The sequence below is a fragment of the Eurypyga helias genome, unplaced genomic scaffold (assembly GCF_000690775.1).
Source record: "Eurypyga helias isolate BGI_N326 unplaced genomic scaffold, ASM69077v1 scaffold42681, whole genome shotgun sequence".
In the NCBI taxonomy this organism is placed as follows: domain Eukaryota; kingdom Metazoa; phylum Chordata; class Aves; order Eurypygiformes; family Eurypygidae; genus Eurypyga; species Eurypyga helias.
In genome coordinates, this window is record NW_010230955.1 from 1,153 (window position 1) to 16,494 (window position 15,342).

At 54.0% G+C, this 15,342-nt stretch overlaps 1 protein-coding gene across 1 annotated transcript; it reads right to left on the reverse strand.

Moving 5' to 3' along the window:
* Window positions 1-936: 936 nt before the first annotated feature.
* LOC104516549 (V-type proton ATPase 116 kDa subunit a) lies at window positions 937-15,081 on the reverse strand. Its single transcript, XM_010160903.1, has 16 exons — window positions 15,069-15,081; window positions 14,404-14,597; window positions 14,014-14,096; window positions 13,247-13,340; window positions 11,685-11,897; window positions 10,894-11,044; window positions 10,596-10,735; window positions 9,685-9,842; window positions 9,154-9,244; window positions 8,240-8,358; window positions 7,774-7,990; window positions 7,043-7,150; window positions 3,962-4,069; window positions 3,358-3,375; window positions 1,493-1,610; window positions 937-1,112 (listed from the first exon to the last, which is right to left on the reverse strand). Exons 1-16 carry the CDS (start codon window positions 15,079-15,081, stop codon window positions 937-939), a joined length of 2,001 nt encoding a protein of 666 aa, XP_010159205.1.
* Window positions 15,082-15,342: the final 261 nt, after the last annotated feature.

Below are 15,342 nucleotides of genomic sequence, written 5' to 3' on the forward strand. Positions count from 1 at the left end.
GCACGGAGACCACGCTGAGGGAACTGCGGGCAGTAGCTGCCCCACACGGAGGGCAGAGACGTCAGCCCCAGGCAGCAGAGCGAGGGCTGGGACAAAAGTCCGACCGAGAGCCATGAGCCGGCTCATCTCCCTCGCGCAGCCTGCCCGCTGCTCACGGAGCTTTAGTCGAGCGCATTTTTCAGCTGAGATCAGTTACTCTCCACAGTTTCTAAGCAACGTTTATGCACACCATCAGGCGGGAGTGGTGTATCGCTAGAAAACTCCCTAAAGACTCCGTGCTGTCAGAGCACTCCTGCTGCAGGGCAGTTACACATTTACAGAGAGTTAACAGCCTACAGTTTACAGCAGTTACACAGAGATCTGTGGTCTCTGCACTTCTGAACATTCACAGAGTCACAGAATGGTTTGGGTTGGGAGGCACCTTAAAGATCATCCAGTTCCAACCACCCTGCCATGGGCAGGGACACCTTCCACTAGCCCAGGTTGCTCCAAGCCTCATCCAGCCTGGCCTTGGACACTTCCAGGGATGGGGCATCCACAGCTTCTCTGGGCAACCTGTCCCAGTGCTCCCACCCTCTGTGGGAAGAATTCCTTCCTGATGTCCCATCTCCATCTCCCTCTTTAAACCCGTCACCCCTTGTCCTGTCACTCCCTGCCCTTGGGAAAAGTCCCCCCCCAGCTTCCTTGTAGCCCCCCCAGGCACTGGAAGGGGCTCTGAGGTCTCCCCAGAGCTTCCCTTCTCCAGGCTGAACCTCCCAACTCTCCCAGCCTTTGCCCACGGCAGAGGGGCTCCAGCCTGATCCTGGCTCAGTATCACCCACCACCCCAATTTTATGGCCTTCTCTTTCCTGTGAAAGGGCCAACACGATTTCCTGGAAGATGGCAGCTCTGCACTCCAGGTGACACAATTTTCTGGCTTTGGAAAGTTCCAGTAACTCACCAGTGCAAGCGGAGAGCATGGAGAAACGCCGACAGTCCCTCCATGACCAGGAGAATGGCCACTGTCAGGGTGGCGAAAGCAGCAAATATGAAGAAGAGGCCAAAGCCTCCGCCCAGACTCCGCACGCTGAGGCCGACGTGGATCACCATGGTCCAGAGCACCTCCGAGAGCTCTGCCGGGGGACAGGAGAGGGGGAGGGCTCGTTTCCAAACATTCAGCCAGAACGGGAAGTTGTTACAGTTGACTTACAAGCAAAACTCCCCGTAGGGAGGTGGGAAACTTGGGAGGGACAGCAGCTCCGCGCGCGGGGTGCCGTCGCACGCGCAGGGCAGGGTCCTCGCTCAGCGGCAATTTGCTGCGTTCGGCGCTTTCGGCCCCGATCCCCGCTCCTAGGCCCGGGCAGCTCCTGGCAGAGCGCAAGCGAGCACCCCCAGCTAACGCACGCGCAGCCTTGCCCTTCGCCAGCGTCCCAGAGGGCAGCTCCGGGGAGGCTCCAGGCGCTCCTGCCTCCCACCCATGGCCCCGGCCCCGCATTCCGCAGGGGATACTCACGTGCGTGGGCTAAGCTGAGCGCCCAGAGGCGCAGGTAGGAGGCGGTGTTGGAGATGCAGCCCAGGCAGTACTCGATGGTGTGGATAGCCTGGTACACCACGGTATCGCCGAAGTCGAACTGCGGAGGGAACAGAGCGGTGAGCGCCGCGAGCCCAGCTGCGTGAGGCAAGCAAGCCACGGCCCGGTACAGGACGTGGCGTTTGAGGTCAGACTGGGCTGTCTCCTCCTGGTTTAGCGCGGCAGTTTTGCGTGAAAAACGAGTTCTCTCGCCTTGCTAGGTTGCGTGGAACGACAGCTGGCTGCTGCAGCGCGAGCAGCACTGTTGTCACACACGGCCAGTCGTGCCAAAACAAGGGGTTTCACACTCAGCCAACGGCTTTGCCAGGAAAAGAGAGTTCAGCAGCAACACGGGGCTCGTGATTCACTGGGAAATGGTATGTACCTCCACGAAACGGAGACGGCGCTCCCAGGCGCTACTGCGCGCGCACCTTCGCGACGGGATCGACCGGAACCTTTTGCAAGGTGCGAACTCGCCCTTTTCGCCGGCAAAAACAACACGCCAAGCAACCTTGGGAAGTCACATCCGCGCGCCGTTCCCCGGCACGGGCGCTGGGCCCTGGGGACTTTTTTGTTTGGTTGGAAATAATAAAAGAAGAACTTATAAGGAAGTCTGCAGTGTGGGACAGTTTGGCAGCTTGGGAAAGCATTCCCTGCGTTTTGGATGTAATCCATGCTTGGGAAACTGCTCATATTTAAGCGAAGCGAACACGAGGTCTCAAATACATCAAGTGACTAATGCTCCAAGCATGCACAGGGAGCTATTTATGTTCTTCTTCCTCCCCCGGCGTACCCAGGGCAGCAAATATGTCACGCAGTTCGGTCAGATTAGCTGTCAAAAGCCCAATTCCTTCTCCACCGAACGCGAACGGCACAGCCGTTGGACAAAGCCTGCCCCCGCGAGCCGTGCCCCGTCCCGACAGGCGACACGCGATGGGTGTTTGGCAGTGACGAGCTGCCGGCAGGCGGGACTGCGGCGTGGGACAATCCGCAGGATCGCTCGGCACAGCACGTGTAGGTCCGCAGGCTCAGGGAAGCAGCGACTTCCCAGCTACGCCCGTGCGCTCTTTCCGCGCCCCCCTCCATTCCAGATGGGCCTAGGCGTAGCAGATCTCTGAGCAAAACCACTCTCAGCCCGGTGGACAGCAGCACCATTGCTGCGGAGCTCTAATTTCATGGCATTTATAGACTTTTAACAAAACTGGTTACTCGATAGCGCTGAAACCTGTGGGATATTCCTAAAAACCATTCCTCGAACCCTCATCCTCGCTACAAGTGCTGAGGGACAGGCAGTTTCCCAGAACAGGGTGTTCCTTTTACAGAAAGACGCTGGGTGGTTGGGTTGTTGACCTGTGGGAAACTGGACTGGTTTTTCCCACACTTGCTGGCTGGCAACACCCAGTATCACCCTTAAAACTGCAGATGCTTTGGGAAAAAAAAAAATCCCTCGACAGAGTTTGCTGCCGTGCAGAACTACCAAAGAGACAGCCTAAGGGAAACCAGGTTTCTTCTGCAGAAGTTTAACAGCAAAACCTTTCCCCTTTCAGACTTCCAGCCCAAAACCAGCTTTCCAGGTAAACTAAGGAAGATCTGCAGACAGGGGGCGAGACAAACAAGCCGTGTAGATGAAGTAATTAAAAGTCTATTAATGAGCGGGGATGTATGAAGAATTAAAAATGGCCTGTAACATGGAAATAGCTGGATCTTTTGGGGAACGAGATGTGACACAAGACGTTTAGTTCAGCGCGTTTTACACCCATGGGAAATGGCCCAGATGCACCCGAACGCAAAGCCGGCTGTAATCTTACCACCTCGTCCTCCGTAGGCTTGAAAACACAAGTTGACATTTAGTGCAGCGTCTCGATCACAACATTAATCATCATCACATTCAATGATCCCCTCCTAATGGTGACACAGCGACACGCCTCAGGCCTCACCGAGGCGGGACACGGCTGAGGAGCTGTTCAGAGGCATCAGAACACTCCCAGACCACGCGAGGTCGACTCCTTTTGCTTCTCTACCGGCGGTAAGGTAAGCAATTAATACTACCCCCAACGGCCAAACTGAACACAGGAGGAGGATTTGGCTGCTGTGGACACACAGCCCTTGGATTTCCCTGGAGAAGCAGGGCACGGCCCCTCGGCCAGGGCCTAAGCGGCACGTGCCACCCAGGAGCACCGTGCAACTCCCCCTGCGTGGCCCGTACGCTGATGGTTGTTTTTAAGGGGGACAAAGAGAGCCACGTCTCCCTTTATATGCAAATCCTACTGCTTTTTCTGGAGTGCTGGGTATGCCCAAGAGACTGAAAATGCTGCTATTTGAACAGCTCGGAAATCAGTAAATGCCATCAGAACCCCGGCACGTTCTGCGGGCAAACGCGCTGCCCCGGGAGCGGGGCTGCTCGGTGCTCACCTCTTCACCCTCCTCGGAGTGGGTCGAGAGCTGGTCGTGCTGAATGATCTCAGCATCCTCCTCAGTCGGTCCGTTGCCCACCCGGATCCCACCGAAGTTGTGCGTGCCCTAACACAGGCAGAGACAGACAGAGCAGAGTGTTGTTGGTGTTTTACTGCCAGGACACGCTTCTCACGACTCCACGTGCAGCAGCAGCTCACAGAAGGAAACGAAATATTAAGTATTAAGGCCCAGGTTAAGCCACCTGGACAACTCTATTTCCCAGCTTGGATGGGAAGGAAAAAAAAAGGGCTGGGGAAAAAAGTCTGTCTGCGTGAGTGATCGGTACATGTCTACGGAGCAATTGCAACCCTAAGTACAAGGAAAAGCACGTCCCTCAAGGCCACTGGCTGGCACCGCCGCGTTGCTGGACGCACACCGACACAACGGGAGCAGTCACACCGTGACACCCAAAGCAGGATGGACTGACACACACACACGCCGGCTCCCCGCGAGCGTCAGGCGCACCACCACGCGTGGGAAATCAGACCTGCCCTCGCTTGGGAACTCCGCACGCAGCCCCTTTCACAGGCATCGGTTCTGACATTCCCACCAGTCGGGAGTTGCTCTCACTTGCCACCTGCACGGCCAACATCTGATTTCTGGCAGGCTTCCTCCTCCGCTGTCCTACCGCCGAGGGATGCACAGACGCCGGCATCCCCCGACAGGGCCCTCACGCAGAGCTTTCACCCTTCGCAAACACGTTCGGACAGCCAAGGCGTAACCTGCATGCCAGGCTCCCTCGACCTCTGCTCAGCAGGCAGCTCTGAGCAGGATTTCTGTGTCCCCATGGATGCTCCAAAGAGAGAAAACGCTCGTCACTGGTCCGAGGGACCCTAAATTCAGACCCGAGTCTGACCCATCCGGAGAGGCCAACCGGAATGCCACGAATGGGAAGAAAATCCTGCCCTGAGCTGTAGCACTGGGGTCATCTGCGACACGGAAGGGACTGGGCTAAGGCTCCACGAGCTCCGGGGTGACTGCGAACCCAGGAGGCGCAGGGTCCCGTCGCCATCCACCGCGCATCGCTCCGGCAGACCAGCGGAACAGCCGCTGGACGCTCTTTGAACTGATTTGGGCTTGGAAGCCTGCTTTTGGTTTAGGCTGGACTGTAAATAGGCTCAGAACGCCTGATGGGAATTACAGATTTCTGCCAGGTTGCTAAAACCCAACGAGGGGGATGGTCGTGCTCTGAAAACAGAAGCATAATTTAAGAATATATGCTTATCAGTAAGACAACGCCTTTTTAGGACTTTTAGCATGTCTGAAACATCACAAGCCCCCGAAGAGCAGCGTCAGCGTTCTGTTTGTTGTTTCCAGCCTGCGTGAACTTGCACTTTTGCAGCTTTTCCCCCGCCCCCACCTTGTATCCATTCCCTGTAACCGTCCCACCTAAACCGGGCCGCCACGACTCTCACCGTTCGCTTTACACCTGCAACCACAGCTCACCCCCCCTTCCCTCGCAGCGCCTCGCACTGAGCTGCGCTTACTACGCCGGGGGGACCACGCGCAAAGATCCCTTTGATCTCCGACGCTTCCGCGAGGCTGTTCAAGATGTCACGAGAGGAAACTCCGGCCAACGGCTAAAGCATGCCTCTGACACGTGGAACCCGCCACGAGGAACACGCCACTGGCAGCTAAAACCGAGTGCGATACTGGGGAGGAGGAAGGCTCTGGGAGCTGCTACAACCTTCACTCGCCCGGGAGGGTTGAGCAGCAAGGGGCCGTCTGTGGGCTTAGACACTAATTAGTAACAAACCCCGCGCCCGAGGGGCTCGATTGCGCACGACGGTTTCACGTCCAAGCGTCTCCGGGGGCACAAGGGTGAAAGCCAGGGACGCCGGAGGGAAGCCATCACGAACATGGTGTGTGGGAACACGGGATGCAAGCAGAAACGCTTCGCTGAGGATCCTGATCTACCTTAAACAGACACGCAAGAGAAGGAAAAAAGGGGAACTTAACCTGGGGGATGTGGTAGCAAGGAATTCCCGTGCTGCTCTGCAGGCTGTGATTTCAGCAGCACTCCCGCAGAGAAGCGTCTCTGCCCTCTGTGCCGACACAACTATTATCCGTCAGCCTGGTACTTCTTCCAGAATGTATCAATTGTGCTGAGCCTCGCTCTTTTCCAGGAGGCTTTTCACCCTAAAGGTGCAGTTGTCATTCCCTTACGAGATTCAGATACATTCCGTGCTCCCTTGGTAATTAGATAGAAAGCCAACTCCCATCTTTAAATCCATCAGGTGATTTTTAAATCCACTCACTGTCGCAGCCGCTGCTGCCTCTAGTGCCTGCGGGCTCGGGAGTGTGCTGACCTGGGCCTCCACGGGCTGCCCTTCCTGATGGCGAACGGAAGAAAAGAAAGGGAGGAGGAAGAAAACAAAAAGAGAAGGGGAGACGAATGGAGGGGACATGGGAGGATGAAAGATGGTCAGAGAAGGGAGAGGGAGTGTCTTTCACTGAACTGAGCTTTGACTCAGCATCCTAACAGCTGTCTGCCATACATGCAGGGAGAATTTTCAAGTATCCTCAGTGCACGTGTGCCAGGTTCCTGCATTTCACATAAAGATACTTTACAGTACAGCTGGAAACCTAGAGAGTACCCCAGCAGACCACCTCTCACAAAAAGACTATGTTTTTTCCCTTCTAATCGTTATTTTTCACCATCCAAATGGCGTTAAATGTGGCTGAGGAGTCTGCCGGCCGGTTCAGCTCACGCCTCTGCTCCTACGCTGTCAGCCTAGCCAAGGCACACGAGTGCACCCCGTGCTCCCAAACCCGCCGACAAAGCCCAAGCCAGACACGCTGCTTTCCTCGCTGCCGCTGCACAGGGATTTTAAAGGCGGATTTTAAAGGGTCCCGATCTGAGAAGCGGGCGGGCAGTGCTTTGTCTGCAGTAAAACCCACCTGCCTTTCTGCCCAGGACTATGCAAAAAACACCCCCGTTTTACAGGTCACAAGGCAGCGTGAGCCTGCGCATCCAAGAACGCAGCTTTTCAAACGTAATGAGTTTTCAGATTGAGAACGGAAGAGGGAGTCACCCACCAAGTGCTTTCTCCTCAAATACTGATGGCGAAGGACCAGGGGCTTAGCTACCAGCATCCAGGGCACGCACAGCAACGCCACCACCACGAGGAAACACTGGAGCCCTTGCTGTAAGAGAAACAGGTCTCAGATGATCCAGAGGCAGTTCCTGCCCAGACACACAACACCCAGCAAGAGGTCTCACGTAACACCCCACGACTGAACTCCCAGGGTACGTGCGCGCTTCGCTCTCTGTCCCTGAACAGCAAGATGTGCCGTACGCAACGCCTGCGTGCAGCTGCCCCATCCATCCCCCATGGAATGCTGGTACGGGTTTAGACTAAGGAGAAATCCCAAAGATTCTGCAGGGGCAGTGTGGCAGATATCCAACAGCGCCGAGATGAAACGGCGCTGGTGTCTTAGCCAAGCTCAGAGGCAGCACCGCGCAGCCCAATACTCCTAAACACCTTCCACTATTAGTCTGGATCCAAATTTCCTGGACCTACGGCTGACTTGGGTTCAGACTGACATAAACTGACATAAACTTGGGTTCAGACTGACATAAACTCCCAGTATCGGGACTACTCCTTCCTTTTCCAACATGACACAGTGTCAGGCTTTGGAAATGACGCCCCGTTTCCTCTACCGCGGTGACAAATAGTCTCCCGCTTGATTTCACAGTTCTCAGAAGGGCGACGAAAAACGCGAAGGCCAGGAACGATCTCCGCTCTCATCCCAGGAAGAGCACGCACCTGCCCTCGGTAAAGCATCTTATTACTGGTGTCGCTGTAGGAGAACAGAAACATGTTGATAAAGTGTATTAACAGGCTCGGGGCATCCTTTGACGTGTGAGCATCGTAGGCCGTCCACTTGTAGAAAATGAGAATAACGAGGTATCCAAACAGTGACGACATGAAAATCATTTCTGGGATAAATCCGAGGTATATGTTCAGCGGCTTCTTAAAATAGCTACGGGGGGAAAAGAGAGAGGTTGAAATTACATGTGGTTAGCATCGGTTTTAGTAAGAAGGTGAAGCGCATCGCTGGGACAGAACTAAGCGCCGCAGCAACAGCTGGGACAAGCTGACACCGCCCCGACGCGCGCTCCTGCGGACACGGCCGCGTCGCACCCTCCGGCCGAAGGCTCCCGCGTCTTCGACCTACACACACGGCACGCAGAGAAGCTCCCCCCAAAGAAAACCGGAGCAAAGCGCTTACATGTGGTTGAGAAGACTCAGCGTGACACCGAAGAGCATGTGGATAATGCCAAGGATCACAGACATTTTCATCTTGAAGGAATTGAGGAAGGCCAGCTTATTGCTGGCAATATTCCAGATCTGTGAAAAAGAACCCTGAGTCAGCCAAACCCGGAGTGAGAGAACAAGAGAGAGAAAGTGCCCGCTTTGAGCTAAACTGCGTGAGCCACGCCGGAAGCGCTGGGCTGCAAGAGCAGGGTTTACAGATGCGTGTCAGACGGATCTGCTGGGAAACGAGCCGGCCACCTCTTCTGCTGGAATCGTCTCACAGCAACTGACCCCCCAGCACGGCAGGAACCGAGCCTTGCTGTGTTTTTACAGTTGGCCAAAGTTACAGGAAAAAGGGGGCTGTACCCTTGACTGAAAAAAAATAGAATTATCCCTTTAAAGGCAGAATTACCCACAGCTCTGATTTTCTGCCCTTCCTCTTTACTGGGGAACACACACAAGTTTTGTATCGGGTATTGTGCGCGGCCCTAGGAGCGTGTTCCTGATGCGGGCAGATACGTGACAGGAGTGCTTGGAAACTCACATTTCCAAGGCTGACTGGAGAAAAAAAAAAAGGAGATAACTAACTTTCCCCAAAGTAAAAACAGCCACTTGATGAAGTGATTTGCAAGCCTTACCACACTCGATTAAAACACCGGAGGTTGGAAAGGGTGAGAGAGCCTTGAGCGGGCCTGAAAATCTCCCTGTCCTGAATCCAGTGTCCCAGTAGGAACTGAATTCATGTTCTTGTTCAGGAGCATTTCCAACATGGATAAAAGGGAATGGCTGAGGTGTGGAAGCCTTTCCCAGTCTACTGGGCAGGCACTTTTCTTTCTGTTGACACAGAGGATGTTCTTCAAGGACAGGAAAGGCAGGAAAAGCTCTTACCGGGTCAATGCCGAAGGGGTAGGGTCCACCGAACACCCCTGGAATGGCAGGGTTCAGCTGAAGCAGAGGAGTACTCTCGAGCAGGGCATCTCTGTTGGGGCAGAAGGCGAGTACAGAGATATTAACACATGCAATACTGTCCTCCTTCTGCACTAACTAACATTCTTCCCGTGTGAGAGCAAGAAATGTCTCGAACTGAAGAGAACTTGAAAGTTCCTGCGTGTTCCTAGAGATTTTCTGAACGAATAATAAACCTGTCTCTTGACTTGTCACTCAGTGTCACAGGAAGAAACACGCAGGGGACAGGAATTTTGCTGTCTGTGGGAGAAAGGTGCTAAGCTGCATCTTTACAAGTTTTCTGGAAAATAAAAAAGCAGCTGGTTTGACACTCGACAGACTGAGAGCCCTCTGCCCATTCCACCCGAACCAGAGTTCGGGAGCTTTTGTTTTCCTGAGCTGGGAGGACAAGGGGCAAAGAGACGTCACCCGCTTGTCGCTGTCCCCCTGTCAAGTTACCAACTATGTACTCACGACCAATTGCCTTTGGAGAACATGGGCCGGACGCTCCAGGACGAGCCGAACATGTTCAGGGACTTGGAGAAGCAGTCGTTGTAGATGAGGCCGGTGTACGTGGAGAACAGGCCCATCAGCAGGATGATGTACCGGCCACTAAACACCATGTTGAACATCTAGTGTGAGACAAACACACCCCGAAGAGGCACAAATGAGAACGAGGAAGGTCTCCCCCAGACAAAACAGGAAAATCAGGACAAACAGCGCTGGCCATATGGACTGAAAGCCCAAAGTCCCTATTTCCCGTGGCAGGGATTAAGGAGGTAGCGCAGCAGGACAGAATCGGAACACAGAGGCTAAGCAGCGTGCCTGCCCGCAGAGAGCCTGGGATTAGCTGCAGAGGATGAGCCGTGCTCCCAGCGCGGCCGCGAGCCCCAGCTCAGCATCGGTCTGGAACGAGGCGTCGCAGACACCGTTCGGCTCCCCGTGCTCTGTCCATGCGTTGTAACTCCCGTTCTCCTGCCGTCAACCCACGCCCCGAGCAACCAACACCCACCCTGACCAGCAACAGGGAGAGTCCTGGAGACGGGATATACACGTACAGCAACCAGGGGTTCTGCAGTGACCGAACCCCTTCACGAACCAAGTTTTGGGTGATTAGTTACAACAGCTTATCCACTACGTGTGGTAAACAGGTTCCTTTAAACAGCAGAAAGGAATAATTTCCTATCAATATCCGAAAGGAAAACCAAGGGAACTCACTACTAGCATGAAATTACGCTACTCAGCCTGTGGCCTGCAGACTTCCCAGTCCGTGCGCTTCACAGACTGCAAACCCAAGGAGTAAGGGGTGCCCCGGGGGGAAGGACGCGAGCAAAGCAAGCTGCAGCTGTTGTAAGTGCCAAGCTCAGCGCGACCTGTCACCATACCTCATTGTCACTCTTCTGTGACAGAATACGACTTTCCCGCAGCACCATCCAGACAGCGATCAGCGTCATCAGGATCCCATGGCCAAAATCTCCGAACATCACGGCGAACAGGAACGGGAAGGTAATGATCGTGTAGGGGAGAGAGGGAGAGGCCGTTCGCGGGGAGCCGAGACCTACCACAGCAGAGCTGCCGCTGCTTAACAATCCAGCTCCCACCCAGCTTCGGAGAGGTGCCGAATCCTCTATCAGAAACACGGCGACTCAAGAGGTGAGCTGGACAGGCTCTGCGTGACTTTACCTGGATTTATTTCCCGGTAAGTTCCAATGCCGTAAGCATCAACGATGTTTTGAAAGCCAGAAGTGAACTTGTTCGTTTTATTGTACGTTGGGGGGGTCTGACTGGTCTGCATCCTGTTTAAAATAGACGGAACAGTGGATCCGCTGTGCTCCTGCGGGGGAAAAAAGCAGATCAGAAAGCCCATCCTCGGAGCACTGGAGGCCAGAGTACGACACCGCTTCCTCGCTGGCGTCGGGAAAGCCGCAAGCTTGCGTTTTTGCAGCGTGCTTGCACCAGGAGGAAATGCACTTGGGCAGCTGAGGACGGCTGCCAAGCATGCCCTGCTCTGCACTTCGCAGCGCGGGAGGGTGAACACTGATTAGGACGGACAAGAAAACTCATGCAAGAGTTCGACTGTTTTTGTTAAAACGGCAGATGGAAGGACTTTGTGACGCCCCACCCCGTTATCCGGCCGAGCAGAGGGCGAGCTTGCTCGTGTCACAGACAGCTCCTCCGGTGAGTTCCACTGGATACCCAAACAGCAGGACTACACAGCACAGCCGGGTTAACCGGATGTGCCGAAGGACTCGCTGCCTCACCACCGCAGCATTTTCCTGAACAGAGCGCTTTACACCACGTATTTGTTACAAACTTTAGCTACAAGCCACGATTCCTGCACCTTCAATGAACCGTCCTCTGTGGGGACTGGTTCTCACAGCCCAAAGGGATGGAATTCAGAGACTGGCAGGTCGGAAGGATCAACAAATCCAGGCTTTGTGCCCGCAGAGCGGACAGGAGCAGCAGGTACTCACAGTGCCTCTCCGGAGAGCAAACTGGATAGAATCGAGGTCAGCCACAGGACACCAGACCTCGGCGATCAAGCACTTCTGCGTCACGTCGATGTTGCAGAGGTTCAGGGTGTGGTAGATGGCCTTCATCTTGCGCACTTTGATGAACCAGACCCGGATGTTTTTGGCGGCTGCCTGCAGAACCCTTTGGCGATGGTCCTCGGTTTGGTTCAGCACCTTGCACAGAGAAGCAGGATACAGATGAGGCAAAGCCATCGCCCAAAACTCGCGGCACAGAGAGGCGCGGAGCAAGCCTTTCCCACCCCAGGAGGGAGGGAGAGAGGGCGGGAGGTGTGGATGGATGGAGGGAGGGATGGGTGAACCCTCACCCCCAGGCCCAAGGCTGCCTCATGCCTGCAACATGTGCTTGAGTCTCCGTATCAATTAGCTCTGCTAAAAGGGTTTAAGGCTTCTGTCCAGGGATACTTTCCGACTTCCCTCCTCCAGCTCCAAGGCCAGTGGATATTCCAAACAATGAACCGTTTGGAGATCAGAGAGAACATTTTTTCCTCCGCCCAGGTTAAAAGAGCAGAGCTGTACAAGCGAGGGGTACACGGCCCCAAGAAAACACACAAAGGTTACAGGGAAAGGCTCTTACTGAAGGGAAAAGGAGAAAGTGTTTTCCACCGAGGGTGTTTCCCAACTGGAACATAACTGACTCGGGCCAAGTCAGATTTCCACACTGGAAAATCTTAGACTCCAGGGAAAGGGAGGACAGGGGCACATGCAGCTTTGAATCCTACTAGTTAAATTGCTCCCAAGTTCTCTCCTACTTTACAACTGCCACGCAGCTTCTCTACACAACTTACAGCTTGAGGCAGCTTCCAGATCAAACCAACAGTCCGGATTCAACCCCTTTTCCTTTTAGTTTCTGAACATTTTCTTATGTTTTGTCTCAAATCCCTTATTTTTCTCTGCATTATAACACTGCCTTTCTTCCTTCAGGCAAGCAGAAAATATTTCAGAGCCGGCCCCAGCAGATTTGTGTGCTGGTGCCTTGTCACCGACAGCCAGGCTGCTGCACAAGAGACGAGCTGTGAAGCAGAAGCTCTTCAGGCCAGCACAAGGTGAGAACATGGAGACAGGCAGAAAAGAGAATGGCTAAATCGAAGTTAGTGTCGCTCCCTCGACTTGGAAGTGAGTTTAAGTGTTTGCAAAGCTGGCAGATGAAACAGGCAGCTACAGAGTCATGCCCTCGGCTGGAAAACATGCTGTCCTCACACACGTACTGCTCTCTACTCGCTGGCACGCAGTTCTCTATCGATGTTGGGTTTACAGGTATAGAATTAACTGCCCAGCCCTCCAGAAAGCTCAAACCACCCCAAAACTAAACCCCGGCAGGGAAAACAGCTGAGCAGTCTATAAACATCTTGCACTGCTGAGCTGCTGCTCTCAAGCTACCCAGAGCTGAGAATAGAGTCATCTAACAGGGCCAAAAATTCTCCTGTTTTAATAGGATCCAGAGATGTTTTCAGCTGTATTATTAAAGAGAAAAGAAAAAAGGGCATTAACCCCAGTTATTTTACCATCTGAAGATCATCGATTCTGGTATTGACACCAGAAGCCATTTCCTTCCGCTCCTGGGGAGTTTCTGGGCAGGGGTAGAGGGAGGCACGGAATCTGAAAGACATGCAAGCCATCTCAGTGACGAGGACGGAAAGGAGACAAACGAGTCAGGGCAACAGACGGCTGAACGCAGAAATAAAGCGAGAAGCACCTCGGGAGGTTTGTGACCAGCGAAGGCAGCCAAGCAGAGATTCACTCTGAGTCAGGTGCGTACCCAAGTTCGCTTTAGGCCAAACCAGAAGCCGAACGCTTAAGAAAACGGAAGCGGGAGAAAATCCCCTGTTCCCTGCACCGACAGTGCCTCTGAGGCACTGTCCCGAGGTGGAGCGGCCACCCCAGTTCCGGGTGCTGCGACCATGCCAGCGCAGCTGCTGCGGAAGCTGTCGCTGCGGGTCTAAACGGGGAGGGTATCGCCCACTGACACCCCGCTGGGTCCCAGCGTTCAGCTCGTGAACTCGCCCGCTTTTAGGGCATTCCCAAGCAAAGCAGTCATCTTTGGGCATCACACGCTTAGGGAGCAGCTACTCTGACCACAAGACATGTTTCAGCCACTTAGGGTGCATTTTCTTTGCTGGCAGTGTGTGCTCCCACAGCCACTGTCAAACAAGGAGCTGGAAAGTGTCGGTGTGAAGTCACGCCCATGTGTTTCACACGAACACTGGAGAGGACAGCATACATACAGTCCCAGGGGACAGTGCAATACAGTCCAGCTGTAGGACTTCCATACCCTTCGCATATCTTCTTGACTCTGTTCTTCAGCTGGTCACCTTGGAAAAAGATGATGAACACAGACTTGTGCACATAATCCCCCTAAAACAGAAGAAAGAGTGGGCTCCAGCAGCTGGGCTAGTCACAGAAATCGGCGTTACAGCAGAGTCCTGCTCCTCCTCCCTCCCAGTTGGCACGTACACAGCTCACTGGGACAGGTTGCCCAGGGAAGCTGGGGATGCCCCATCCCTGGGAGTGTCCAAGGCCAGGCTGGATGAGGCTTGGAGCAACCTGGACTATGGAAGGTGTCCCTGCCCATGGCAGGGGGGGGCACTGGGTGGGCATTGATGTCCCTTCCAACCCAAACCAGTCTGGGATTCTATGTGTGCACAGCGAGGCAAGAATGTACCTTAACACCACAAACAGTCACGAGGGAGGCAGCTTTCTTAGCCTCAGTATAGAGCACCCCTGCTGCACCTGTGTCTACCGAGGCCAAGTGTTCCAGATCATCTGTGCTACGTGACACAGCCATTAAACCCAGTAAGGTCTCCACGAGAGCAGATGCAATGAAGTATTTATCAGCACTTCCTGCAGGCAGCTCACCTACAGAATCAAGCAAAAAGCTAAAGAGTGAATGAAAATCAGACAAAGTGGAGGTTAACAGCCTCGATCCTCCAGGGAAGCCAACGGCACATTCCTTGCACAGCTGTTTTCGTGTCGGTGGCCAGGTCCCCTTTCCTGCATTTGTGAACAAGTCATTGTTCTGTTACTTAGGAAATTTTAACATAATGTTTCAAGAATAATTGCACTAGGTGTAACCTCTGTTTAAGGAAGTGTTGCACAATAAGAACAAAGTCTCTCCCAGCAGACAGATAATTGAACAGGTCAACTACCAGCAGCTGGTGGGGCAGGAGAACAGGTCATCCATACAGGAGGAAGGAGTCACTGAATTTCGACTCCTCCGTCGCTGCAGCGCAGCCCACACACAGCCTTTCCTCCGCTGGGTAAGGGCAAGAGTTCCCGGAGTTTGGGCACTGCCCCTCCATTTCAGCAACGGCGACACGGAATGCAAACCAGGCTCCGTCATGTCGACTGTATCTGTGATACAGCTGGACATACAGCCATCCGGTGGAAGTTCCAATCACTGGTCAGCAAACCAGGAAAATGGAAGGCCCAAGTTCAGAGCAAACAAGCTAGAGTTACACGCTGCTGGTGTCCAGGAGCCGCTGTCTAGGAGGGTTACCACTCACTCAGAACTGCACACAGCAGTCGTACTTGTTTGTGCCAGAAAAGTGACTATGCCCTGCTGCAGTCCAAATTTTCAGTTGTTTTTCACAGAATCTCAGAC

Coding starts and splice junctions, on each gene's coding strand:
- LOC104516549 (XM_010160903.1), bottom strand. Junction 13,341..14,013: donor GTCAAGAAGATATGCGAAGG/GTATGGAAGTCC, acceptor CATGTCTTTCAG/ATTCCGTGCCTCCCTCTACC. Junction 10,736..10,893: donor TTACCGGGAAATAAATCCAG/GTAAAGTCACGC, acceptor CCTCTCCCTCTC/TCCCCTACACGATCATTACC.